Raw genomic sequence first — 27,649 nt, forward strand, 5'->3', positions numbered from 1 at the left:
TTGTCGCCCAGATGGCAATAGATTAAATGAGGAGACAAGGGGTTGCCTTTATGAGACCCACCGGGCCTTCAGGTTACTCCAGTGTGAACCCATCCGTGGCAATACGTGACGCCGACAGCAACTGATGTAGTTTAAAGAGCGAGAAAGCTTGCTTAATACGAGAGGGAGGGGAGGTGGATGGGTCGGATTAAACCAGACTTTCACCCAGGAGACGTAGTTTGTGTGTCCTGTGTGAAGCCAAAAGTCAGTGTTGTTTAAAGCAACTTTTTGTAACATATATACAGTTGTGATGCACTGACATCAGTCTGATGATGTATGGCGCGACCAAGGCTGTCCCATTTCGAGGCTCCTTCAAATATGATCGAGAATTGCAGCCTTCTTTCCCAGAATTTGGAGGATGCAACGGATGAATCCTTCGTGGCCTATCCCAAGATTCATTGCATGCCAGTAACAATTATATGTTAAGTTAACTGACAGTTGTTAACTAGCTAATGGTTAACTGTTGTTAACATTACTATTAGCTAAAAGCACACAGCTTAAACAATCTTAATTCAATATGTTTACCTGAAAACGGTCCATCAGCCTGAAATATATCAAACGGCGGTGAATCATCTCCTCAAGTATTAAATTAACTAACTTTCTTGCTACTACTGCTTTCGTCAAGAGCAGCTGGTTGCTAGGTAACAGGAGTCACCAACGGGTCAGGACAAGAACAACTGGTGATGCAACCAGGAAAGCCTCCGCAGACCAGACCGTCCCATTGCGGAGACTGTTCGGTTTGGCTGATGCGTTCTTCAAAGGTCATGGCCGACGTAGACCACAAAGGCCACGTCCTTCAAAGGCTGCAGCCCCTGAACTGAGACACAGTTAGAGACACTAAACGGTGCATCAGTATTTGACGACCTGGGAACGAGAACACTTTGTCTATACAGTGAGCTTATCTGGGCTTGTTTGCTGAAAACAGATAAAAGCAAACATTCCATAAAACCAATCTGCTAAAGGCACTGAATTGTGACTCAGTTGCCAGTTTATTAGGTACACCTCGCTGATGAAGTCTACAAAGCCCCACTCTCACCAATCAATCACTACTCAGTGCGTTATTTTGAAAGGAAACTCATCGTGAGTTTCTGCAGGTTTTTTTTTTTATTTCTTTGTGTATTTCTTGGTGTTCTGGGGCCCGGCTCCAACAAAGTACTAGCTTTGGTGTTCAGTCAAGATTTATAGGTCTGTACTTTGCAGTATATGCTGTATTTTCTGCGTGTAACTGTGATGTTTCAAAAGGACCAGTGTTTCTGATTAGTGTGGCACATTCTCCCATTTATTTTCCCTCAAGTCTCACTTTTATGAATTCAGGGACTGTGGGGCCAAATGTAGTGGAGCTGTGAAATGTGGGTTTATTTATATATATATATATTTCTTTTTTTTGCTTTCAATTTTCAGACATAGTGCATCATACAATGAACTGCTGTGGAGGACTTTGAAATCTAGCTTTGTCTCTCACCATATAAGCCATTCTCTCTCGTGTTGAATGATGTGCTCCGACTTTAAAGAACATGATGTAACTGGTAGCCTGTGGGTTGCATCTGACCCCACATTAACCTTGAATATATTTCTTGGATGAATTTGATCTACTTGGTTGCTGTTGGTAGTTGCTTTAATCAAAGGTTAATCGGTTCATTCATGATTTTGGGATCCTTCTTGGCATTTGTTTGTCTGTTTATCAGCCATTATAAATAGTTTATTCACAAAACAGCTTCTGACCATGAAATACCAAGATAAATGTAGCCACAGCTGTTTTTATTAGTCCAACAGTATTGCTGTTATTTATCAAACACAATGGTGGTTTTTCAAGTCTAACAAAGGAAGGACAAAGAGTGCTCAGTTCTACTTGTATGTTCATATTCCGTGCTGTACTCCAGGAGTGTGTGTTTGTGTACTGACCTTGTGCTCTCTCTGTGCAGGTACACCCTTTGCTGATGCGCGAGAGGCGCTCGGAGTCTCACAGGAACAAGCTACTGCGGCGGACAGTCAGCGTTCCTGTTGAGGGAAGGCACCATCCCGAGATGGGTGAGTGGACAAGCCTTTAAGCAGCTTTACTGTGATTCCAAACTTGAGGTTTTAAATAAGGTCCAACCAATTTTCTCATTTTTATTCCTCCTTTTAAAAAATCAAATGGTATCAAATCCAGTTAAATCCATTAAGGACACTTTTGAACACGTCAGCCTGAAGTGGTTGCCTGACTTTTTGCCCCGGATATGTCTCATCATTATTTCAGCTCTTCTTCCCTATTGTCCATTTCGATTTTCACAGACATTATCACCTGTATTACTTTAACTTAGCTTGCTTATAATAATAGAATAGTTGCATAGCAACGGCAATGATGTAAAGCTCTTTGCATCCTTTGAGCCATTACTCTCTGTGTTACTAGCAACGCTCACAGCAGCACTCTGCATCTGAGCTGAGATAAAAGCAACCCATCTGATCAGGGCTTAAGGCAGCTGTTTTCTTTCTGCCAGATTTTGCCAAGCTATCCTTTTTTTAGGTTATTGGTTGTGTTGCTTTTAAATGAAATTCATATATTGATACCTTGATAATCATGCTCCTTCTCTGTCTTGAGTTCCCTGTCTTTTTTATTTTTTCCTGAATCTATACAGAAGTTGAATTTTTCTTTTCTCACTCTTTTTCATTCTTTCTTTCTGTCACTTTTTTCATTGTCCCCTCTGCTTTGGTATCGCTGCACTGTCCACTCAAACCCTCCTCGGACGCTCTGATAGCTGCCTTCCTCTGTTTGTTTTGCCTGACTCAGTCTCTCTGGGCGCTCTACAAATGTCCCGCTCAGTTTCTCCCTCTTCCTTCACCCTCCACCTCTCCGTCTCACTCAGCTATTTTAAGGGCCTCCCTCGTGACGTCCTCCGTCTTTCTGCCACTGCTGCCACCGCAACAGTTGTGCTGATTCAACTGGATAAATATTCTCCTCAGTTTTCATATGAGTGGCTCTCTGACCTCAAAGCGGTCAAGCACTGACACATCGTTTGACACGGCCCGCCACGTTTTGACACATGCTGATATAGCAATGCCAGTTCGCATTGTCTGTGTGTACTGTAAGCGTATCGTAAACACACTCACATATGTTAGCATGCTACGCTACCGGCCATAATGCACTGACACCATTATGGACCATCTGTGGTGACTACGCCCCAAAGAGCCAAAGGAGATTAATACGCCCCAGGCAATTAGTAATTATCAGATCAACAAAAAAGTAAATGGAGGTTGTCATGAGGCCACAGAGATTAGGTCTGCAGGGAGCCACATGACCTATTTTGTAAAATCCTTGACATTTAATATTGAGCTGAAGAAGGTTCAGTGATGATACTAATTCAGTGTTTAGTATGCACCAAGAAAGTTTGACGATTGATTGTATGAAAACATATTACATCAAATTTGTTTTTAACTGGACTGGTGCAAACTTTGGACTTTTGTCACACATTTAAGGTGCAGTGTAATTGGAGGTGTGTGATGGACTGGTGCTGCTCAGTGGCCGGCCGATAACACTGTGGTTGAACAGGCCAGTTTCTCATTTTGAATATTAGTATGTGCAGGAGTGTGCTTGGGAAAGATAATTCATTTTCAGTAAGTGTATGAATAGATAAGTTAAAAAAATGTATTAATAATGGCCATAATCTCAATGTCCCGTGCCTGTGTACAGTTTGGACTTAATTGTGCCTCAAATTTAACCGAATTAGTCGACATTTTGGGGAATAAACTCATTTGCTTTATTGCTAAGACTAAGATGAGGAGATACCACTCTTGTGTCCGCATGCTAAATATAAAGCTACCTCTAGCAGCTGGCTAGCTTTGTTTATTACACATACTGGAAACGGAGAAACTGTTAGCCTGGCTCTTTTTAGAAGTTTCAAAATCTGCATGATTTACATCAAAATGTTAGTTGCTGCATCTTAGTAAAAGCTCTTAATATAACTGTGTGCTTGAGATCTCATCTTTCTGGGTCCTGTTATAAAATGTCCCCAACAGTTAATACTTTGTATTGTGTTTGTTTAATCGTACAGAAACCAAAGTTAACAGTCGACGTGTAGTTGTTTGTGTTGGGCTATGTACTTGACTATTTCTTGGGCAAAGCAGCTTCCTTGAATGAAAGTAATTGTGTATGTCGTTGTGCTAAGCTAAGCTAACTAGCTGCTGGCGGTGGCTTTAAATTTACCATACAGACCAAGTTGCAACATCCAGGAAAAAATGATGCCAAGGTGGACGTGCTAAGAACTACAGTTCCCCAAATGGCCACTTGAAGCTGGCTCCAAAGCAAGGTTAGTCTCATAGCCAAACTTTACAACAGAAATAAACATGTTTACAGCCTGGTGTGAAAAATGGTTTCGGTCTCTATAGCTAATTTACACGTTAATGACAACTGTCCAGGGGGGAATCTTTTTATAACTCATGCGTCTAAATTTTATTAAGGCTTAAAGTTATGTATAATTTAGGGTGTGGCCTCTTTGAGTGACAGACTGTCTGTAGGCGTCACCACAGTCTATAAGTCAGATTCGTCCCTGCACTCCACCACAGCTCCACTCTGTCGTCCATATTTGGTCAGTTCTGGCTCCAAAATATCCAAGACGGTGATGGCCAAAATACTGAAGTTGATGTTTCAAAATGTGAGTCCACAGTCGAATGGTTGACATCCATTATTCTTATGTAGTCTATGGTACAGACATAAGAGTGGCATTGTGCCAGTGTGAAGTTTGGGCCCAGTGCAGTGTTACAAGTGTGACCAAACCTCAGCACATCTAATAGTGCAGTGATGGAGTGAAGGATGTCAGTGTCAGTTTTGGCAATCAGTATTAGAGCCTACTCAGTAACACAGAAAGACAGTCACTATTAATGTCAGTTCAGGCGTGTTACCAGGACCCAAACAATACCAAGGTCAAGTGACCTAGAAGGCTGAGGAGGAGGGATGAGTCTGAGGCTGCTCTATCTGTCTGTCTTTGTTTGGGTAATTCAATTCTGTATGCATTTAGGGCATTCATATAACTCTAAACTAGGCCTCCATTGAGTCCATTCTGCAAACATTAAGGACCATTCATTCCACTCTGAAATGATGAATGAACTACATCTTTCACAGAATTGAAAGACATGACCTCGCTATCATCAATACATTCAAATTCTGCCGGTTCAGTATATTTCCATGTGCGGAGAGAAGATTAAACTGCAGATACTGCAGCTGCTGCAGCTGCCAAACACTCACCCATGTGTTTGTGACAACATTAATACGTCAACCTTGATTCATTATTCATCAGAATTGTAAAAAGCCAGCATTTTTCACAAGATATTGATGCATGGAGACATTTGACAACAGTCCCAGCTGGATGCCTGATGTAGTGGCACAGTCAGACGGAAGATGTTGGGCTCTACCTTCGATACGCGATTAGTCAAACACATAATTCCTCAATAGGTTTCTCCACTCCACTGTTGCTGTTGTAACACATCAGGCGATGCAGATGCATTATTTCCCTCCTTCATTCACTTCTCTGTACCTTTAAGGTTCCAAATAAACCTTTTAAGTTGAGGAGGCAATTAGCGCATAATGAAGACATTAATTTTTCTGGATAATTACAGTGCAGCATAAGCATTTTATGCAAATATGAGGCTTAATTAACTTTTTATGATTGTAACAGGGGAAAATGACCTTTTTTTTTTGACTAAACCAAAAAAATGTTCCTTCTTGTGTTTGTTTTGTGTTTGGTTGCAAAGTACTAAAGATTTATTCTATTAAGGCACTAAAATAGGATGGATTGTGCAGGAGTATTGTACCTACAGTACCACTGATCAAAATTAGATGTTACAAGTTTCTGATAGTTCACAAGTACGTTGTCTTTTGTGTATAATTACCTGAAAATAACAACTGTTGTGTTTTCATTACCTTAGAATGAGCCATTTACATCTACACAGGGAGCGGTTCTTTGTCCACAGAGAGCGCCATGTTGCACTGCCATGTTTCTACAGTAGCCCACAATGGACAAAACCAAACACTGGCTCTAGATATGGTCATTCACGTTTTTTGGGGGTTTTTTTTGCGTCGACCACTGTAGTTAGAAGCCCCTCTGCGACAAGCAGTGTCAGAGAAACACTGTATTTTAAATGTGAAACTGTTTTATTCAGTGTTTTTACTGGTTGAAATCACCTGGTCCATTTGTTTAGGAACTTAAGAGGCCTCTGCTGATAATGCGGCTCCCAGTTAAAACCCTCTAAATCTGGATCCTAAAGGGGAAGTCCGGTATTTTGCACTTTGAGCCCCATTTCTGGGTTGTTTATGATGAAATAGAGTGGCTAAGACCAAAATAGTGACAATTGCTAATTTTCGGAGAATTTGGCTGCCTGCCTATGGCCATGTGTGAACCTGTCCTGAAACCACCCTAAATGTTCGTTTTCAAAGCCATGAAACTCACCGAGTGGTATGTGGTGTTCGTTGATGTTCTGACATAGAAATCGTAGCAAACTGTGGTTTCCATGATAATTTATTTGACATTTTGTGTAATCCACTGGTTTTCTTTTTTTTTTTTTTTTTTTTTTTTAAGATATTTTTTTGGCCATTTTGCCTTTAATGGACAGGACAGGTAAGCATGAAGGGGGGAGAGAGAGGGGGGGGACGACATGCAGCAAAGGGCCACAGGCTGGATTCGAACCCAGGCCGCTGTGGCAACAGTCTTGCACATGGGGCGCCTGCTCTACCACTAGGCCACCGATGCACCAATCCACTGGTTTTCTATAGAAGCCTCATTGTCCATTGGTAGTAATCCACCACCGGAAACGAAAAGGGGGTTGTTTACGACAAGGTTGTAGTCATTGTAGTCTTTTAGCTCAGCGAAAGTGTGGGCTCGACAGTGCTGTGCGCGCTCTTGGAGGAAGAACAAATGAAAAAGTTTCGTAATAAGTTTAAACTGCACAATGGATTACTCGCTTGTAAACAACCTTCGCAGTACGATGACTTTGAACACAACGGCAACCTTCTTCTTCTGCTTCTTTTCTGCGTCCCATTACATTGCAATGGTTTCCTGCCGGTTGGCGACACCCATGTAAAGGAGCATTATCCCCATCAAGTGGGCTGGAGTGTGAAACGCCTCAGGGTCAAACGAACGATCAAGCGGAAGTTCATGGCTTTGAAAACAAACGTTTAGGGTGGTTTTAGGACAGATTCATACATGGCCATAGGCAGCAGTGTTAAGCCAGAACAACCCAGAAATGGGGATCAAAGTGCAAAATACCGGACTTCTCCTTTAAGTTATCAGAGAAAAAAAGGTCAGCACATATCAGCAGGTGTTTTACCAGGTCCATTTGTTTTGGAGAGGAGAAGACCTGCAGATAATTTGGCTTCTAAGTGTCTTGGTCCATGAATAAGGTGCACACATTTAAGTTATCAGAGAAAAAGGGTGAGCACACTTTAGCAGGCGCTGAGCTAGTGGGCCATCTGCAACATGCCAACCTTTGTAGGAGAAACACGGATTTCAGTATTTTGACTGGTTTTAATCACTTGGTCTGTTTGTTTTGAAGAGGAAGAGACCTCTGTGGATAATTCATCTAATAGTAAAAACTGTCTGAATGATGAACGTTGAATGAAATCTAACCCAAAGAAATTTCAGCTTGTTGCAGTCTGCAATCCTCACCACTAAACTGCCTAAACTTTGCACACTGCTCCTTTAATATAAAGTAATGAGACAGACAGCTTTGCTATTTACTGAATTTTAACTGTTATAAAATACAGTACAGCTGTTTTATTACATGACCAGGCATTATCAATTCACTTGACGAGGAAGACTTTGACCCACAGGTGCTTTCCCTGTGCACATTTGTTTTCTGCCTCCAACACAAGAAGCCATGACTCTCTCTCTTGTTGTTTGAGTAGACTACACAAGGTAGCCTGAGGAACACCAAGTTTTCACTGCTGCATCTCATTGGCTTGTTTTTGGCAGTTTGTCAAAAGCTTTGAGGAGACTACGTTTTTCATTGAGAGAAAATGACTTTTTTTTTTCCCATCATGAGTTCAGTATGCATGCAGCACCAGCCTCAGGTAGCCAGCAGGAAGCAGACGGGTTACCACGAGGCAAAGTATCACGATGGGAGTAAAGGAAAAATTTTGTTTTTGGTACTTTTTTTAAGGTAAAATAGACCCAAAATGAACACTGTATGCAGACTATTTGATTACTATAAGCAAATATTATAAACAGCATGAATGATTCTGTCTGAAGCTTTCTGATCCATATGAGGTGTTGATTACAGCAGGGGTGTCTAAACTGTGTTGAATGAGGGCCAGAATAGACAATGTGAAAATACCTAGAGGCCAGCTGCTTCATGCATCATGGGTTATTAAAAAAATCACACAAACAAACAAGACAAACACAACTGTTTCATCTTTAGGTGAAAAAGTAGTCAACTTTTCTCCGCTCCTGAAAGCAGCAGTCCTCGCTGTCAACTTAACGCTTCTTTGCTATGTGTCTGCTACCTAAGCGGGAAATGTCTGCTGTTAGGTAACCTTTCCATTTGCTTGTTTACTGTCTGTTTATGAAAACACATTAGTTCCGCCTAGTTTCTGCTTGATGCATGTCTGCAAACGGTATTATAGTCCTGCCATTGTGAGGTGAAGGGAAAAATGCAAAGTGATCTTGCTTAATTAACCAACATTGCGTGGCCAGCCACATAGGGTATATTTTGAAAGTCAAGCCGAGGGCCATTTGAAATTAGTCTGTGGGCCTCAGTTGGCCCCTGGGCCGGACTTTGGACATGCCTGGATCACTGTACACACAATGTTACACAATGTAAACTAAGATCTTGGCAGGGATCCCTTTACTTTGGTTCTTGAAAAGTTTGCAAAAATATATTCTGCAGAATATTTTGCATTTCTACAACAGATATTATCATTTCTATTAATTGTTAATATGGCCAATGTAAGGATCAGGATAGCTGGATGTGAGTTGAGGGCACTTTCCAGCTATTTTCTATCGCCTTATGAAATGAACAGTCCTTCATATTTTAATATAAGTTGTAGTTGGATACAAAGTAGGCAAACAAAAATAAAACATTCACATTCTCCCCCTCTTTCCCTCATTAACCTCTCCAGAACGCGATGTGATAATCCCCATTAATGAATTTGGCCTTTAATGTTTTGTGTTCAAATTGTAAATTGACTTCATCTAAGTCTGCTCTGTTATTAGAGGAACCTTATTATCTGAATGACTTAGCCGCGGGGAGAAAAAAACCCCACAGCACTACAAAGCTGATTGGTTGTTAACTTCGGCTGAATAGTTTTTCAGCAACAGTGGTTTAAACATATGGGACTTCTCCTCAGTTTGTCCTTGTAGATGTCACTTATTCCTTTAGCCACCTCAGCTTAGCAGACAGTTGTGATAAGGCAAGGCTCAGCTGAGCAATTGTCCCAGTGCCCTTTACAATGTGTGACCTTCATTCAATATTTTAACAGTGTGTTTTGGTGCAGATGCTGCATTCTGGGCATCTTTTATTTCAGTGTCTTCTCACAGAATTTATTCAAACTCTAGACATAAATAATACAGCATCAGCATAGATACTAGATTTTGAACCTCCTCCTAACCCTATACTGTCATTCTCCACATCCTGCATATTCTGTTCTGTCTCACCACACAGCCTTTACCCTGTTCCCTCCCTGCTCCACAGTCCTGACACCAGCCCACTCCACCCTCCCACTCAACAAGGCCCGCAGGCTGCATCTTCCCTCCCAAAAAGAGGAGGCTAAAACAACGACACAATAAATTAAAGACAGAAAAGGCATTGCACATAAGAAAAAAAAGGTGTTAGACTTTCCACTGTTGTTATTGAAGAACGCATCATGAGTCATTCCAACTGTCATCTCAGTATGACTTAAACAAAAGAATGATGATTTCTCTGCATGATTTTAGCATCTGTATTTAAAGGCAAACTTTCCTCTGAGGGAGAACGTGATGGTTCACGAGAACAAAGATACCACGTTGAACAAGGCAGCATTCATGGCTTATACACAGTTGAGATTTTCTGTTTCTCAGAGTTCATGTAGGCGTGGGTCTGACCCATAGACTGTATAAAGTAATAGACTTGGCATTGTGACATCACCTATTGGTTTGTGGCATTTTGACTGTCGCCATCTTGGATTTTTGGAGCCAAAGGTGACCATATTTGGCTGAGAAGATGAAGGTAATGCTAACACTAGCTGCTAACTTGGTTAGCTATAGTTAAATGTGATAATGCTAATGGAAAAACAGGCTTTATACCATTGAAACAAAATTTACTCACTGGAAGGATGTAGTATCTGACTTCTTGGATGGTATTTTAATACAACCCAACACTGAACAAGACTTTTTTAGGCAACAGAAATAATACAGTTAACTATCATGAACTGAAAAAAAAGCTCAAATACCAAAAGCTACAGCTACACCTGTCAGTTCCTTCAGGATTTCCTTGGCTGTTTTGGGGGAATTTTGCAGCCTGAAATACCTGATTTCAGCTTTTCTTAAACATCTTTGTGAAGTATGTCACTATGTTCTGACATTTTTTTAGAATAAATTTGCAGGGGCAGATGAAAATTGCAAAACAGTTTTGCTCCATTATTATGAGCATTCAGTGTTTCCTAAAGAAACAGGACTGTCTCCTTGAGCCGCTGTCCTCCTACTTTCTTTGCCCATTTAGCATAGCACAGCTAACACAGCAGCAACAGCTAACATCTGAGCAGGCACAGAGCTCACATTCTTGCAGCTGTAGAGTAAGACAGAGAGGCAATAAGGAGCTGAGCTCATCAATACGCTGCATGTAGCTGTACAATGAAGTAAGAGTAGGGTGAAGTTGCAGTGATTGGACAAAATTGCAAGGTCACGCAGAATTCATGGGCATCGTCCGAATTTACGTTGTTGTTATGATCACTATGCCCCAAAGTTCTGGGGGGACTGGGTTAATCTGGGGTTACGCTATGGTTACGTTGCCTAACCAACATTGTTGCTGTGGTAGTGACTTGTCAATGGATGGGACCCACTTGTCACCGAAAGCGGCCACACCATTTATTACGGTTGAAAATATAAAAATCATCCCCCCTAAAATTAGCTATAGAGACCAGAACCATTTTATGTTCCAGGCTGTAAACATGTTTATTTCTGCTGTAAAGTTGGGAAGTTTAACATAGAGGTCTATAGGTTACGACTCACTTTTGGAGCCAGCCTCAAGTGGCCATTCAAGGAACTGCAGATCTCGGCACTCCTATGTTGGCTGACCAACCAAGGGCTGGGCGATATATTCAAATCAAACCAAATTCAAATCTTTGTTTTTGCACGATGTGCTGAATTTCTACATTGTAACAAGCAGAAAAAAAGTTACTTTCAGTCACAAAGTATATGATAGCCTGCAGTATTAAGTCACAACTGTCCTGTAAACTAATACATCCACTGTGAATAGTTACATCACATGTGCCACAGTTTATGGGACTGTTGTAACTCATGGCGACTACCTGGCTCCGACTATCTTGTATTGAACTAACTGTTGCGTCTATGAGAGGAAGAACAGAAAAAACTATGCACACTACTATGAGCTCTCCGTTTTAATTTGTTGACGAGATATCATCTATCATAATGACAGGTTCTACTTTATTCTCTGTCTGTTCTGACCTGTTAGGCAAGGCAGGGCAGCTTTATTTGTATGCCACATTTCATTCACCAGGGCAATTCAAAGTCCTTTACAGAGTGATAATATAAAACATAATAAAGGATACAGACTGACAATAAAAGAGTGAGCTGAAGGTAAAATTAATTACTAAATGATTTACAATTTAAAGAAATCACAAAAATAGCAGTGCAGACAAGAGGTGCAAAGATAAAAAAAATATTTTAAATGATTTATAATCAAGTTTAAAGTGGAATAGGGGGTGTATAAAAGGAATGTTTTAGCTTTGACTTAAAAGTGGTCAGAGTCGGGGCTTGTCTAACATCATCTGGAAAGTTATTCCAGGTTTATGCTGCATGATAAGAAAACACTGCTTCACCATGTTTTATTCTAACTCTTACGACGGTCAGTAGTCTGGCTCCAGATGTCCTAAGGGTCCTAGAATATGTCACAGGCACGGCAGAGATATATTTGGGTGCTGAGCCACAGTGATTTATACACGAGCAGCAAGATTTTGAAATCCGTTTTCTGAATGACAGGTGGTCATATTTCCTAGTTTTTGTGCTAGGTAGCTAACGCCAGCTAAAGTCTGTCTACGGATATGAGGCTGATGTCAAAAGCACAAACAGCAGGAGCAGGTTCATTAGTTTGGAAACCTTTCTGCTCCGTCTGCCCAGACACTGATTATCAAACACGGTGCCTGTGCTCTACATAGTTGAAGCATCTGGTACTGACAGGAGCTGGGTGGGATAGCCTGTATTTAAGAATATGCATACCAATGACAGCCCTTCGCAAGTGGAGCCAGTCTTTTGTTATTCTTGCTTAGCTGTCTTGCATCCCACATCTGATCATAGTTTTGCCAAAATAGACCTAAAATACTCCACTTCTGTCTAAGCTTTGTAGCTTCAGGGAGGGCAATAACACAGCACAAAAGTAGTGTTATTTAGCTGTATTTTACAGTTGCAGACAGAACATACTGAGGCACGGATGGATGGCCAGCGGCTAAATGGATTTTGCTGGTTTGAGAATTTTGCACTGAACTGGATTTATGGACATTTTATACGTTCTTTCCCCTCTCTGTGATAAACTTGCCATCGCTGGAATCCACTGAAAAGGAAAATACAAACTTTAAAAACTTGCAAGCCAGAGGATGAAGGTTTGATGCTTTTAAATATTGCTGCAGTATCACTTTAAAGGGATGCATGTGTGTTTGTGTGGAAGAGACATGGCCTTCATCTTCATTTTTGTTGCTTCTTTTGTGATAATACTTACTGGCAAAAAATAGCCTAAAAATCTGAAAAATGACAACCTTGGTACCTAATGAGTGAAGGGAATGAAATATCAAAGGAGGCATGAGACTCAAAATGCCACTGATCCTGTGTCCCATCTGTCAGTGCACCAGCTCCAGGCTGCTAACCTGACAGAAGTCACAGTGCTGTTTCTGAATTTACTTGCAGAATATCAAATGATTTCAAGAGCCTCACACACACACATGTAGACTCAGCATTGATTTGGGGCACTTTGCTACTGTTGACCTTTAAATCTGTGACCTCAGTGTGCAGTGAAATTACCCTGGCTAGCAACCTGCACAATTCTTGTCATGTTCCATTAACAGTAGAAGGATCTGCCAACCTGAGCTGAGCCTGCTGCTGTGGATTTTAAGGATCTTAGTGAGGGCTGGCAAGTTGTCGGGCTGTAAGTGTAGTTATTACATTATTACTGTGATTTCAAACAATCTAAAAAACCTGATTAATGTATCAAGTAGGTCCAGGAAAAGTCACAGAGGGACATTTTGAAATATATTTTACAGCCTTTTTGCTATTAAACTGTATGATGAAGAAAAGCTGGATTAAAAAATGAATTTACAGTCTATCGCTGTGTGATATAGACCAGCATAATTAGCCGCTTCAGTGTCTTGAGCTCAGTGATAAGAGTTCATTTATAGTGCTGTGACAACAGAAGCGTTTTGCGTCAGTGTGAGCCGGAGTAGCAGTGTAACTGAGCAGGGTGACAGTTTATAAACCCTGCAATTCAGTCCCTGGGAAAAGTGAAGATCTGGCCCCAGGAAGTGCGGGCTTGTGTTTAGAGAGATTTGCTGAATCATCTGCCTGTCTTGCCTTTGGAACTGCGGATGAATACAAATGGTTTGCTACACTGTTGTGTTCGGCTTTTGATGGACGTGGACACGGAGGCCTCCCCAAAACGAGTGCAGCACTTTGCGGAGCTGTATGTCCGCTGGGTTGGATCAATAGACAGTCTGAGTATTGCTGCACTTTGCTAAACTGTTTTATATGTACTGCATATTTTACTGAGTTGCATATTTTAGCTTGTGCAAACAATGGCTCATTATCATACTGGAAATCAAAGAGTGATTGCCCTTGAAAGTTGTTGGGATTTGAGTTGAAGGTGTTTACCCAGGGTTAAACCAAATCAAAGGTTTGGTGTAACCTCAATGAGAATAAGTCATCAGGTAACTGGCAGAAATAATGACCATAGCTTTGTATTATACAGTTTTTGGTCTTCTCCTGTTCTCAAACTTTTTTCCTCATGTGTACCAAACTGTTTTGTATCTGATACGACCTTGCCCAGATAATTATCTTCAACTTTTACAATGTGTGTTTGTGTGTGGTAGAGGATCCTGTGGGACCCAACACAAATCTTGCTGCAGGTAAGAGTGGGCGGTCAAAAAATAAATAGCAGGTCCAGGGATTCATAGGGAAAAAAACAAAATTAGAAGGGCTACCTCTGATCAGTAAGTCTGTCTCTTTACCAGACATCTCTGTGTGTGTCATTCAGGGTGGTCATGAAAGTGTGCTGATGCACTGGCCAATCCAAACAAGTTAGCCAAGGTTGCGCTTATGTCATAGGCTCCACTGCCTACTCCAGCACTACTGTTGTAGCTTTAAAATGGTGGATGGTGGACTCGTTTCACCATCAGAATTTGATTTTGTCTGATAATATTTGGAAAGTCAAAAAGTCAACACCACTCCCCTGGCTCCCCATCCTATCAAACATAGCCCCTCCACACATCCGGCGAGTAGCCTTCACTCAAAGGATGCTCCAAAAGGCCAAAGACTCCCCTCATCTACCAATCCACACAGACAATTTCAATCCACCCACTGCCCGACTTCCATCTAGACGTCCAATTTGGAAGAACCCCCCGCCAGCTGACTTTACCATCCAATCAGCTTGGGAAAAGGAATGGGAGTCCAAAGACGTCCCAAACAAACATCTGGTGTCAGACCCCATCCTGCCGGTCCCTGGCACCAACCTCCCAAGGAGACAGTGGTCAACCCTAAACAGATTCAGGACTGGACATGGCCCCTGCCTGACCAGCCTTCACAAGTGGGGCAGCAGCTCAAGCCCACTGTGTGCTTGTGGAGAGGAGCAAACAATGCAACATATCACTGAAGCTTGCCCTCTACAAAGACTTGAAGGAGGCTTAGTCACCCTCCATACAGCAGATCAGACGCCAACTGCTTGGCTGAAGGACTTTGCATTCGCTAAATAAATAAAAGTCAAAAAAGTTCCAATGTTCAAACTTCATGATGTTAGTTTTAATACATTAAAAATGTTAAGAATCAAGGACATTTCGAAGGCTGTCCCGGACTCGGGACCTTTGGGCTGGTTAGCATTGTTGCCTAATGGCAAGAGGGTTTCCGGTTCGAATCCAGAGTGGGGGGTTAGAACCACGGGGTGGGGGAGCTCCTCCGTGCGGAGTTTGCATGTCATCCTTGAGTCAGCGTGGGTTTCTCTGGGGTCTCCGGCTTCCTTCTATCATGCAGGTAAATTGGCGACTCTAAATTGCCCACAGATGTGATGGTTGTCTGTCTCTATGTGTCAGCCCTGTGATAGTCTGGCGACCTGTCCAGGATGTACCAGGATGTGTAGTTACAGAAAATGAGTGAATGAATCAGATTTGGCCATTTATACCAGTATTCAACAATGGTTTAACAGGCTCAGAGGCATTCATGTAATGTAGTAAACAAGCTAACTGTGCTAACAACAGATCAGAAATGTGTAACAAAATTTTTTGCCAACACTAGATATCAAAGAAAAGCCAGAGACCAGGTCGTTTTAAGTGTCTGTGAGCATTAAATTTACCACTCTCAAGGAGAGGAGAGCAGATAATGTTATCTCTGAGCCTTACAGTAGAAAGTTTCTCCTCCTCTGTGCCACTGTATCGTGTCCACAGCTGACTGTGCCAAAGTGTGGCATTAAATTCAAGAGTGTTCACTCCGCAGCAAAATCCTGGGACCGAAATGTCTCCAGAAGTACACTCCACACTGCACTGACTAGCCAAAAAACAAAAAAACCTCTGACTGCTCGACTTGAAACAATCTCAGTTGACTGAGGGGTCCCTGACTGATGATTCAAATCTCCAACTTTCAAGGGGCAGCCCTAGAAATTTCTTGGAAATTTATATTTTTTGTTGTATCAAAACCGTACCAAACCATGTCTCAACTGCATCATACCAAACTGAAAGGTGAATTTTGCGAACCTTTCCTCCTCTGTTATCAGCATATTAACATTCTGGCGTCAGCATTAAGTTCAAAGCAACTCTGTGCCTAAGTGCAGCCTCACAGAGCTGCTAGCATGGCTGCTGACTCTTTTGACTATTTGTATAAATGGAAGTAAGACCTCAGCTAGCGCTCATGCTCAACTGAAGCTATGCAGCTTTTTGGAGTGTCTGTCTAACTAACTAAATGTAACCAGGAGTGACTTGTTGACTGATGCCACTGTTACTTTGGGATAGTTGTAGTCTATTCAAGTGGAAATGAAGCCAGCCTCTGTCAAGGTCTGCAGAGGATTAAAAAAAACCGCTTTACTTTAGGTTTATTTCTTTGCTGTGGAAAACATTACCGAACAACTTTCGCTCATTCACCTGAGCATCAAAGCCTAAAAACTGAGAATCGAATGCTGTTTAACGACATTGCGAGGGCAGAGCTTTACATTTCGAACATCCAAGGTCTCTCTGAGTTGAGATGAGAGAGTCGGGTGGACCAGAGATAACAGTCCTCCTCCAGTGTTTGGGTGGGTGGTTGCAGCCAGTCAGATGGAGAGATATCAAGTTTTTCTAACATTATTAGAAAACAGCTAAAGATGAAGAGTGATATTTCAGACTGAACCCTCTCACCACCTGGCTGACAATCAGATCTCCTTCACTTCTTTCCTGAATGTGTTTGCTCACAGCTGGCATTTCGAGATAATATGGCAGGGCACTCTTAACAACACCATGCGTTGAGATTTTTATGCAAAAGGATATGTAAATGGAATGATTATGTAACATGAAATGTCTTTCTGAGTGATATACCCCGTGGGCTGGTGTGATATAACGGACAGCTATATTATCATACCTTAACAACATGCATGAAGTGAAAAATAGCGCTAGAGAGCCAGCAAGTCTGGCCTTGGTTTGAGTGACAGGTGGCCACCAGCTCAGCACACATGAGGATCTTTAGCTCTCCAACACTGCAGCTCTTAGTCAGCTTCAGGTGTGGTAGTCAGCTTACACACACACACACACACACACATACACACACTGCGCATCCCGCCGGCTCTCTCGTCCATGGGGACTGCCTCTATCTGCCATGCAACGATGAGAGGATTTAAAGCCTCTGTGAAGGGGTCACTCACCAAACGCTGCTTCTCTTCAAGGTGTTTGAAACAGATGATTTCAGACCAGTCAGCCTGTCTTCTCTAAGTGTTTGATAAGTTTAGACTGCACACACCATTAGTGTAAAGTATCCATATATCTATATGGTATCATATATATATAGTATCTGCATTCATTAGTTTCCTATGAATGTTCCAGGAATGTGTCATGGTGGCGTTGGCGCTGAGGGATGCTGACAGTTATATCGCAGGACTTCACTCATTGATCTTCACAGTATATCACTGATCCTCAATGATCAATGAAATACTAATGATCTACACCAGTGATTCTCCACCAAGGGTACTTGTAACCCAGAGGGAACTATTGCAGTTGCCAAGGGGTATGAGAAAGAATAGAAATAATGGGAATATATCCACATTATTGTGTTAAAGATATACCATGCAGGGTTTTCCTTAAAAAAAAAAACATGTAGATTAGGCTCATACAAAATAGTTCCTTTTAATTGTCACTTCTGAATGACCAGAAGTTTGTGCTGGGGTATTTAGCTGCAGAGACCCTGCCCCTGTGTTTTTGTATTTTCTTCTTATTTTGCTGTGGTTGGGACAGCGAGCAGCAACTTTATTTATATAGCACCTTTCACACAAGATATGCAGCACAAAGCTTTACAGTAAGCACTAAGTGCTTCACGTAAAACAGACAAGGCAATTCAATATAAAATGGCATTTAAATACAGTTTAAAACACAGATGAACTATTAAAATCATAAAAAAAAGAAAAGAATAAATAAAGTCAGAAAATCGTTCATTCATCTTCTAACCGCTTCATCCTCTTGAGGGTCGCGGGGGGGCTGGAGCCTATCCCGGCTGACATCGGGTGAGAGGCAGGGTACACCCTGGACAGGTCACCAGACTATCGCAGGGCTGACACATAGAGACAGACAACCATTCACACTCGCATTCACACCTACGGACAATTTAGAGTTATCAATTAACCTAGTCCCCAATCTGCATGTCTTTGGACTGTGGGAGGAAGCCGGAGTGCCCGGAGAGAACCCACGCTGACACGGGGAGAACATGCAAACTCAGAAGGGCTCCCACGCCCGGGATCGAACTGGCAACACTCTTGCTGTGAGGCGAGAGTGCTAACCACCACACCACCGTGTCGCCGTCAGAAAATCATGACATTGTAAAATCATAGAATTGTAAAATTACAAATTATAAAATCAGGTAAGATTTTTAAAGAGTTGCAGCACATAAAAGGTAGGGGCCAGGTGCCAGACCATAAGCAGCACACATCAAAGAGGAAGTTAATCGCAGACACAGCGCCAAAAAAATGCAAATAAAGCCAATCTGGGATTGGCTTTCACTTTCCCTTTTGGTAACAAAACAATTAACAAACACTAGCAGACAACTCCTTTAAAGGTACAGTGTGTAGGATTTAGGGGGATATATTGGCAGAAATGGAATATACTAAAATAATTATGTTTTCTTTAGTGTATAATCACCTAAAAATAAGACACATCTTGTTTTTGTTACCTCAGAATGAGCTGATAATATCTACAGAAGTATTGCCATGTTGCACCATCATGTTTCTACAGAAGTGCCGAATGGACAAACCAAACACTTGCTCTAGATATGGTGCTTTTGAATCAGCCACAATGAGCAGTATCGGAAAAACACTTTTTTTTTAATGTGAAACTGCTTTATTCTGTGTTTTTGCCAGTTTTGAATTACCGTGCCCGTTTATTTTGGAGAGGAAGAGACCTCTGTGGATAATTTGTCTTACCGATAAAAACCCCCCTGAATGTCTAGGTCAGAAAATAGGTGAGTGCACATGAGGCTAGGCTAGTGGGCCATCTGCAACATGCCAAACAGCGTAGAAGAAACTGATTTGTAACATGAAACTGCTATTTTTTTTTTTAAGTGTTTTCAGTGGTTTTAATCACCTGGTTGGATTTTCGTGGAGAGGAAGAGACCTCTGTGGAAAATTTGGTTAAAAAAAAGAAGTTTCAGTTGGTTGCAATCTGCAGTCCTCACCACTAGATGACACTAAATCCCCCAAATCTTACACACTGTTCCTTTAAGAACGAAACGTCGATTGGTTTACTAATAAAATAGCTGATAAACTACCAGCCGTGATGTGCTGACTGGCTTCCAACAGTGGTGTAGTTGTAGGTGATGAGGCTGGTGTACTACTAGGTAGATGGTTAGGCTATAGAAGAGGAAGTGGGCATACTGTCCTATATATTCCAGTTGCTTTTTGGCTGATAGGTCGGTATACTGTAAACAGCCAGAAAAGGAGATGGGAATACCCCAGATACCTGTGTCTATCCTCCACTACACCACTGGCTCCCACCAATCTGAGTCATTAACACCTTTACACCACCTGCTGTGATTGAGCATTTGTTAGACAGCTACACGCTCAGATTTATTTCAATGAAGAATTATTACAGATATTTTGGGACCGTTCACTTTCAGTTTTACTTTCAAAATAGTTTCACAAATCTGGCGAAACTGCTTGTTGACAATCTGTCTAATCATCTGATGTGCCCAGATCCCAGCAGTTACTTTTGTGAGTACAATTTTATCATAACTAATAGAAATGATGGCCAAAACTATGAAAATGAGACCTGAGTTGTAATAAACCAGAATTAGCTGTAAAATCTATGGTCTTCTTATCATTCTTTTTTTTTTTTTTTTGGCCTGCTGGTGCTTTCCAGTTGGCAGTGAAAATATCTTCATGTCTTCATGACACTTGGAGTCAGATTTACATCAAATCAGACATAGACAGACAGACGGTCATGCCTGCACATATGCCACATCAAACCACATCAACTCACTTGATTTCCCCCGAGGTGGCATTACGGAGATCTGGCACATCAGCAAACATTCCTCTGGGAAATAAACGGTTTCTTACAGCTGGTTAATATGTTTAAACTCCCCCAGGACTCCAACTAGTCAGCATCAAACACTCACCAGCGTCACCTCAGGACAAGATGGCAGTCATTTTCTCACTGCGGTTCTTCTTCTTTTGCAGATTTAGCTGAGTGCATGTGCTCAGTGACAACCTGCTTCACACAGAGATCCACACATTCACACCTGGCAGATGCCCAGAACAACCAGTCTTTTACTATTGGGCACTTTACAGCTCTTCAGGCAGAGTTTTGGGGTGAAGTGTTATGTTCAGGCTCATACAACAGTAGCTGCAGGTGGGAGCGTTTCTCATTCACCGCCCTACATTTTACCCAAATATTCTTGCTTTTCCACACATTCAAACCTGCCGAGTGTGTATTTTGAGTGAGAGGTCTGAGTGCAATGCATTAAAAGTACGTGAATAGGTTTGAAATGTGTACATGCAATATCACAGAGCCTCTCGACTGCTGCTTGATATTACTCCAACCTGTATATTACCAACATTAGCAGCCATTTGATCTCAGCACAGTATTTTCTGTTGTACAGTAACATTTTGCATGATGACAGCTGTTAATATGTTTGCTACATTTTAAACAGACTATCTCTGTAATGTTCCTCATCAAAAGATCAATCCAAAACATTAATATAGATAAAAAACAACAGTATTTTGCATCATGAGGGACAGGTGTTACCTGGTTTGTTCACACAATCTCTAAAATGTGTGCACCAAATGAAAATGAGAGCTGAAATTAGTGTATCTTGCACTAAATTTACGTAACAAGACAAAAGGGAATATTGGCTGTAAATTACCACTGTGGGCACAAAATTTTGTGTCACAGTAATTTGACAATTTAGAAGCTATTTAGTGGGATTAAACATGTAAATTAGCCCAGCCACAGTCAGTTACTCTGGTTTGGATAAATAGCTGCTAAGTAAGATCTGATGCTGGGCTGTTTAGATGCGTGTTGCATGACTGGAAAATAACAGAATGCAAAAGAAAGTGTATTCTGCCTGTGACTGAAGAAAAGACACTGCATGAACAGCAGACATGTTTTTATACTGCAAGAAGAAGGTTATGCATTCGCTAAATGGCCTAATGTCATCAGCTCAAAAAAGGATCAGTGATTGAATGAGATGTAAATTAGTGTGGGAGGTTTTTGTTTATATTATATACATGTATTTCTGCAAACAAGTAAAAAACACGGCTAACAATTGTTTTGGGCGGTACTAAGGGCCTGTCCCATTTCTACCCCTTAAATCTTCCACTTGGTATTGAGTGCCCTCGTTTGCGAGATAACCCTTGATGAGGGAAATGAGAAATATTAGGGTAGAGATCTTTCCCTAAGAAATGGGACACCACTTTATGCAAATGGGCGTGGCCGACGTGCAGGCATACATCACACATGGTAACGACGCAATGAAAATGCCAGCTCCAGTGCTTGTGTTGTGGCGTGTGCTATGTTTATTCTTCTCCGTCTGATGAATCAACGGAGAAGAAATGCTGAAACAGGAGGCGCCTACGACGTCTTCGAGTTCTGAACGATTTTTGTTCGGGTAAGTCACTCCCTACATCCAGTGAGTCAGACTAGTGAGAACTTTGACCTGGTGGTGGCGCTAGATGAAAAGTCAGAGGCTCACCAGAGTCATGATTTATCCTCTGAACAACATGAGTGGTTGCACCAAATTTGACATCAGTCCATCCATGCTGTTGAGATATGTCTGTCTGGACCAAAGTGGTAGATTGACCGACGGGCAGGCCAACACTGCCATCCCCAAGAGCCATGATGCCAGTGTGGCTAAAAATGAGAGAAGTCTGCCTTCTTTACCCTTTGATTTAGTAAAGTGAACTCTGTTTGAGACACTTGTGTGTCAGAACATCAATTTGAGTCTATATTTGATTCGACGTGGTCCAGCATGAGCACAGTTCAAACAGAGAAGCACTGGAGACTTATCAAGAAATGATGCTTGTAAAATGTCGCTTTAATTTGTGTTTGTTTGTCCTCTGGCCTCCACACAAACCAGCAACCCTCCATATACAAGCCCGAAGCACTTTTCTAACCTTTAGCTTCCTGCCAGCTCCCAGCGATGCATCAGCCACCCAGGTGTGAATCATGAATAGCTTGATAAAAGCCGGAATGTTAGCGCTGTGGTAGCACAATAAAGTAGATGTAGAGATGTACAAAGAAACCAAGGTGCAACAACCTTGACAGAGCTGCTGGCGAGTTGGCAATACATCCGCCTTGACAAAAGAGTAAAAATAGACTTGAGGAAGAGAAATGGCGAGAGCAAGGTGATCAGCATGACGACAGCAGTTGCAGTGCTGCTCGATTTAAAGAGTTTGTGAATGGACACATCAGTGCCAGCTCTAGGACAGAAAGACACTGTGTAGATGGTGTCATTGGTGATGTGAATTTGGACTGTTCTTGCAGCCATGAGACTCAGACGTTTGGGGATGAAATGAGAGCGGAGTAATTGTCTGCCAAGTTTTAGATTATGTCTTGTCCTGAGTGTCATCTCTTTTTCACATTTGTTACTTTAATGGTGCATTAATGTGAAATCCACTGTGGCATTTTTAAAGTCAATCACCAAAACATTATCGAGTTTGGAAGGATAATTACTTGAATGATTAAACTTCCCCAAAATAGAGATGATTTACCAATATATATAATCAAATTTATCTGATAGATGGTGTACAAAATCTCAGTCATGTCCTTATCCTGAGAGGCAGGTCTAACTTTATTAATTAATTCTTGGTTGATATTGAACATTGTTCTGTCAGTCTGTCACCAAAGGAAACTTTGTTGTTTTAATTACAATGCAATAAAGTGATGTAGATGAAATAATTGCACGGCTCAAAGCTTCACCGAGGGACTATGATGAGGGAGTGTTTTAAATATAGTAAGCTGTTGTTCAAAAGACAGACAATGACGGGGGAGGTTACTGTATTTCAAAGTTAAAGCACTCACACAAACACACACACACACACACACACCCACCCACACACATACATTGTATCTCCTGTATTTTAAAACATTTTAGGATAGTTTAGCTTCCCCAGCTGCTTTAAAAACATGAGGTAACTAAACCTAAGTTGATCAATTAGTTCAAAGTCATCTCATGAGTTTAAAAATTGAACCAGAGGAAACAAATTAAATTAATTTGAGCCATTAAATGTAATCATCACTAGATTAGCTTACATCTATTAGATTCAATATTTTACATTTACATTTCCTCCGTTTAAAGAGAGAGTTGTTGATTCGACACAGTGACCTTACAGCGGTGCTCGCTGCTGCTCGAGCCACTTTTGCGAAAGACTTTGTACAAAGGCAACATGCATGACTGCTCACAGTGACCTTGTTGAATTGTACAGTAAGCATACAGTGCTGTAGTAGGGCCTGAATTCAGATGTAACCCTTTCATAGAGGTTAGCATAGATTTCATTATACGAGAACAAAAGATTATGTCTCAATGTGAATTAAAGACATACAGCAAGCTTCCATTATATGTGTTTTCTTCAAACTACAAAAAGAGGAGTGTATAGAGTTTTAAAGGAATATTTTAATCCTAGTCTCATTATGTTCAGTACTAACACATGCATTTTCACCAAATAGCCTTAGTATTGGAGTCTGGGTTTGACAGAGCTTAGATGAGTTTCACTTTCGGTTCATTTTTAAATAGTAAGGTATTAGTGAAAATGCATTTTTGTGGGAAATACTGAACATTTGACAACTTGGATAATAAAGTGCAAGCTGTGTGAGAGTTTGTAAACAGATGTTTTGATGTAGTTTTGCAAACGTGGTCCCCAATCAATCAGTAAATCAATATATTCACAGTTTTCTCCACTAATTCAAGGTAAATCGACATGACTAATTGGTTTACATGTTTTGGTGAAGTGTTGCTTTAACTCTCGAACAATGAAAAACTTAATATGAGGTGACAACAAAACATGTTCACTGACGAGCCAGAATGAAGGCCTTTGCACACTGAGTCAGATGAGGATGCATCTATCATCCGAAAAAAAAAAAATGGTTACGCACAGAAACCTTTCACACCGATTTCGATGCATTTTGTTGTTCGGTTCGTTGTGAAAATTCACAATACATGACAAAATGCAAAGACACATTTCCTCCTTTGCCTCTCTTCTCTGGAGTTACCTATCTGTCTGTCACCACTCCCTCCCTGTCTTTCATTTGGCACCAGAGCTGCATGAAGGGGCGGAGCTGTCATCCACATTCTGTGTGCAGTCCACATCCTCCTCTTCATCATCATCCACCTGAATATCACTATCTGACCTGTTGAAAGAAAGCTATCAGAGTCTTGAAATGATTCTGTGTGACCTTGTCGCAGCTGTGTCGTGCTGCCACATTTTCATCACTGACTCAAATATCTCTAAAGGCTATGACGGGTGCGAAAAACACAGGAAATTGAACCTGTTCCGAAAGTTTTAATGACGGACGAAAGTTTCGGACTCAGTGTGCAAACATGACTGACACAGCGTGACGTTGTATTTATTTTTAGATGTGTGACAATTTCGGGTGAAAAAACGAAACGAAAAAAAAACCTGACACACTGTGCAAAGGCCTTAACTTGTGTTTCTGATGCCGGCCTTACACGAAACGACTATTTCTAGAGTTTGAGTTAGTGTAAGTCAGTCATACAACTCAGTCCGAGCTTTTTTAAATCGGTCTTTTTCTCGTCTTGACATTTCGTCAATATCGACCATGTTGTGTACATTTTTAGTCTGGGCTCATGCAAATACTGAAGTTCAATGACGTCAACGCTGTCAACAACCAACAGCTGCGCTCTTCCAACAAACAAGCAGCATATCTTTTGGACAATAATTATGGAGGGGACTCCGGGCAGGTGCAGGAACCTGAACAATCAGTTCTCTTGTACAGTGGAAAAGGAGGAGAAACTGGTGGAGTTGTGGAGTGAACAAGAGCCTTTGTTTCATTCAGTGTGTGTCTGATCCAGTAACCAGCACTTACTTTAGTGACGAATATTAATTTTTGAAATGATTTGCCTCTCATTAACCGCCAGAGGCTCGTAGGAAGTTGAGGTGACAAAATCCAAAATGCAATCTTTTATCGGTGTTAGTCAGTACGTTTACATGGACAGTTTAATTCCACTTTTAATCGGAATGAATGGCCATTCCGATTAAAAGTGGTCATGTAAACGGTCATTCTGATTGAAAATGAAATCCGATTAAAGGGGGTGGTTTATTCCGTTTGTCATTCCGAATGAAAGAATTTTGTGTGCATGTATACACTCATTCCTCTTTAAGTTCATTCCGGTCTTTCTGCGCATGCTCGTTTCCTTGCCCTTCTGGTGCGATGACGTATATAGCGCGCATAGCAACGGGCTGCATAGCAACGGGCTGAGCTAGAGCAGTCGGACACGTTGCACTCACCGGTTTCCATTCGCCACAGCACGGTCTTCTGCCTCCCTTCTCCTGCTCAACAGACGAAGCATTAGCAGAACAAGGTTGCTGTCGTACTGCTGCTTTAAGAATATAAGCAAAACACGCCCGAAAAAGGCACTAATAACGGCGGCGTCAAGCATCTTGTTATCCGGAGCGAGGACTACAGTGTTTTCTTCCGGTAAACGTAAACACGTAACATCCGCCCTGCCCCCTATCCAATCAGAAACCTTCCCTGCCCCAAACCTTGCTCAGACCTGAATAAACGTGATTGAACTGATCTCCCATGTAAACCCTCATTCGGAATTAATATTTCTCATGTAAACTACCTGGAAACACTTTAATTCCGAATGATTTCATTCAGATTCATTTCATTCCGAATGAGAAGCCATCATGTAGCCGTAGCCACTGATACCAAATTGACAAGAACACACAACATATGACGCCTTTTACCTTGCATTTCTAGAGTTCTGTGTTTTTAGGGAGTGTGTTTTAAAGGGAGTTTTGCGTAATATTTTCCACCAGGAGGATGGGAAATAATTTCTAAAGGAATCTAGTAGTAGTCTTGCAGACAGCGACCTTGCAAGATCCCCAGTCTTTTCAAAATCTTATGTGTGACTAACAGCTCACATTGTCTTTAGATGTGAGAGGATGTCAGACTTTAATCTTCCAAAAGTATTTTTAAAGTCTTCTTGTGTATGGTAGGCGTAAGTTGGCTAAAATGTCTGGTTTTTATGACAACTTGTTGTGTTTTTACAGTTGAATTGAAAATTTAAAGTGAAATACCTCCAGCAAACACTAAGTAATAGTTTGCATCTGTACTTTCCAGACTTAGAAGACAACTCCAGCACTTATGGTCAACACTGTCAAGGATTCAGCAACTTAGTGGTGTTAAGTTATTTCTCCTTTCTCTCTCTTTTGTTGTTTGATCATTTCTAACTCTCGTACGGGGCCGTTTCCCATTGAGGCATATTATAAACTGTCAGAGTGAGACACTAATCAGTCGCATCACAAATCATGCCCTACGGCGGTAGTAAATTTGGAAGTGATAATTTATGAATGAAAAAAGCGAATGGTACAAGAGAGGGAAATCAAGGCGAAGCTGCATTATGTGTCAGCTCAGCCAGGGTTTTATATTTTCCTCAAAGGCAAATAACTTCTCAAATAAAGTATTCGTTATTAAAACAGATGTTGGCAGCCTGCAGATGAGACGAACAGCTGGACATAGTAAAATTCACTTCTTTTAGAAAACAGTTTCCCCCTGATGATCAGCCATGTATGACTGCACATACATTAAGACGGTTTGTGTTGGGGTTTTTTCTACACAAACACAGCTCGTGCTCCCCTATGCTGTTCTCCCATATCTCACAATGTAGCAGAAAACATGTTGAAGAATACAAATATGCGTAAGGGAGAAGAATCTTGCCACCTGATTTTTGCATTTCTTTTATGTACTCACAGGTCTGTACCTTGCTGAATTCATAATGTATTGATATATTTTACATATTCTCCTTATCAAACTCCTGCAGACGAATCCTGATCATTCTGGGTCAGAGAAAAAGGTTGTGTGTTGCACTTTTCATTTTGATGATAACACAAAATGCTGCTGGTAGCAGATTTAAACTAATCACCTTGAGCTTTTGTGAACTAAACTATCCCTGTGAAGTATTTTTACCAAAGTCTCTGAGATCAAAAAGGAGGCGGCGGCTACTGCAGGTAACACCTGGCTTTTGCTGCCCTATAGACAGTTGCCTAACTCTGCATAATGAACGGACCGGCTGTGGGTCAATACCAGGGCAGTCTGCCAGAGAAAGAAGTCAACCGCTGATTCCAAAGCCGAGAGAAGCCTCTCCAGTGCAGTAGTTAAGAGAGGCTGCTGGCTGTGCTGAGAAAGGTGTCTTTAGACTTTGATAGTGAGATTGTCTCTGCAAGCTTGTTTAGAGGAGTAGGCACTACAGAAAAAGGATCCGTGCCTTCTTGTTTTCTTTGGCTTGCTGGGGCAAAACACCGTCATGCGTCCTAACAGGAGAGTGTTAGTAGG

At 41.4% G+C, this 27,649-nt stretch overlaps 1 protein-coding gene across 11 annotated transcripts in view; it reads left to right on the forward strand.

Annotated features, from left to right (window-relative positions):
* The window catches only part of syngap1b (synaptic Ras GTPase activating protein 1b), a 217,134-nt gene that overhangs the window by 82,931 nt on the left and 106,554 nt on the right, over nt 1-27,649 (forward strand). For all 11 annotated transcript variants that reach the window (XM_049582897.1, XM_049582902.1, XM_049582905.1 and 8 more), the window contains one exon: nt 1,962-2,067. In XM_049582897.1, the coding sequence (XP_049438854.1) occupies nt 1,962-2,067 (106 nt within the window). The remainder of the gene's footprint in view (nt 1-1,961; nt 2,068-27,649) is intronic.

The sequence above is a fragment of the Epinephelus fuscoguttatus genome, linkage group LG8 (assembly GCF_011397635.1).
Source record: "Epinephelus fuscoguttatus linkage group LG8, E.fuscoguttatus.final_Chr_v1".
Taxonomy (NCBI): Eukaryota; Metazoa; Chordata; class Actinopteri; order Perciformes; family Serranidae; genus Epinephelus; species Epinephelus fuscoguttatus.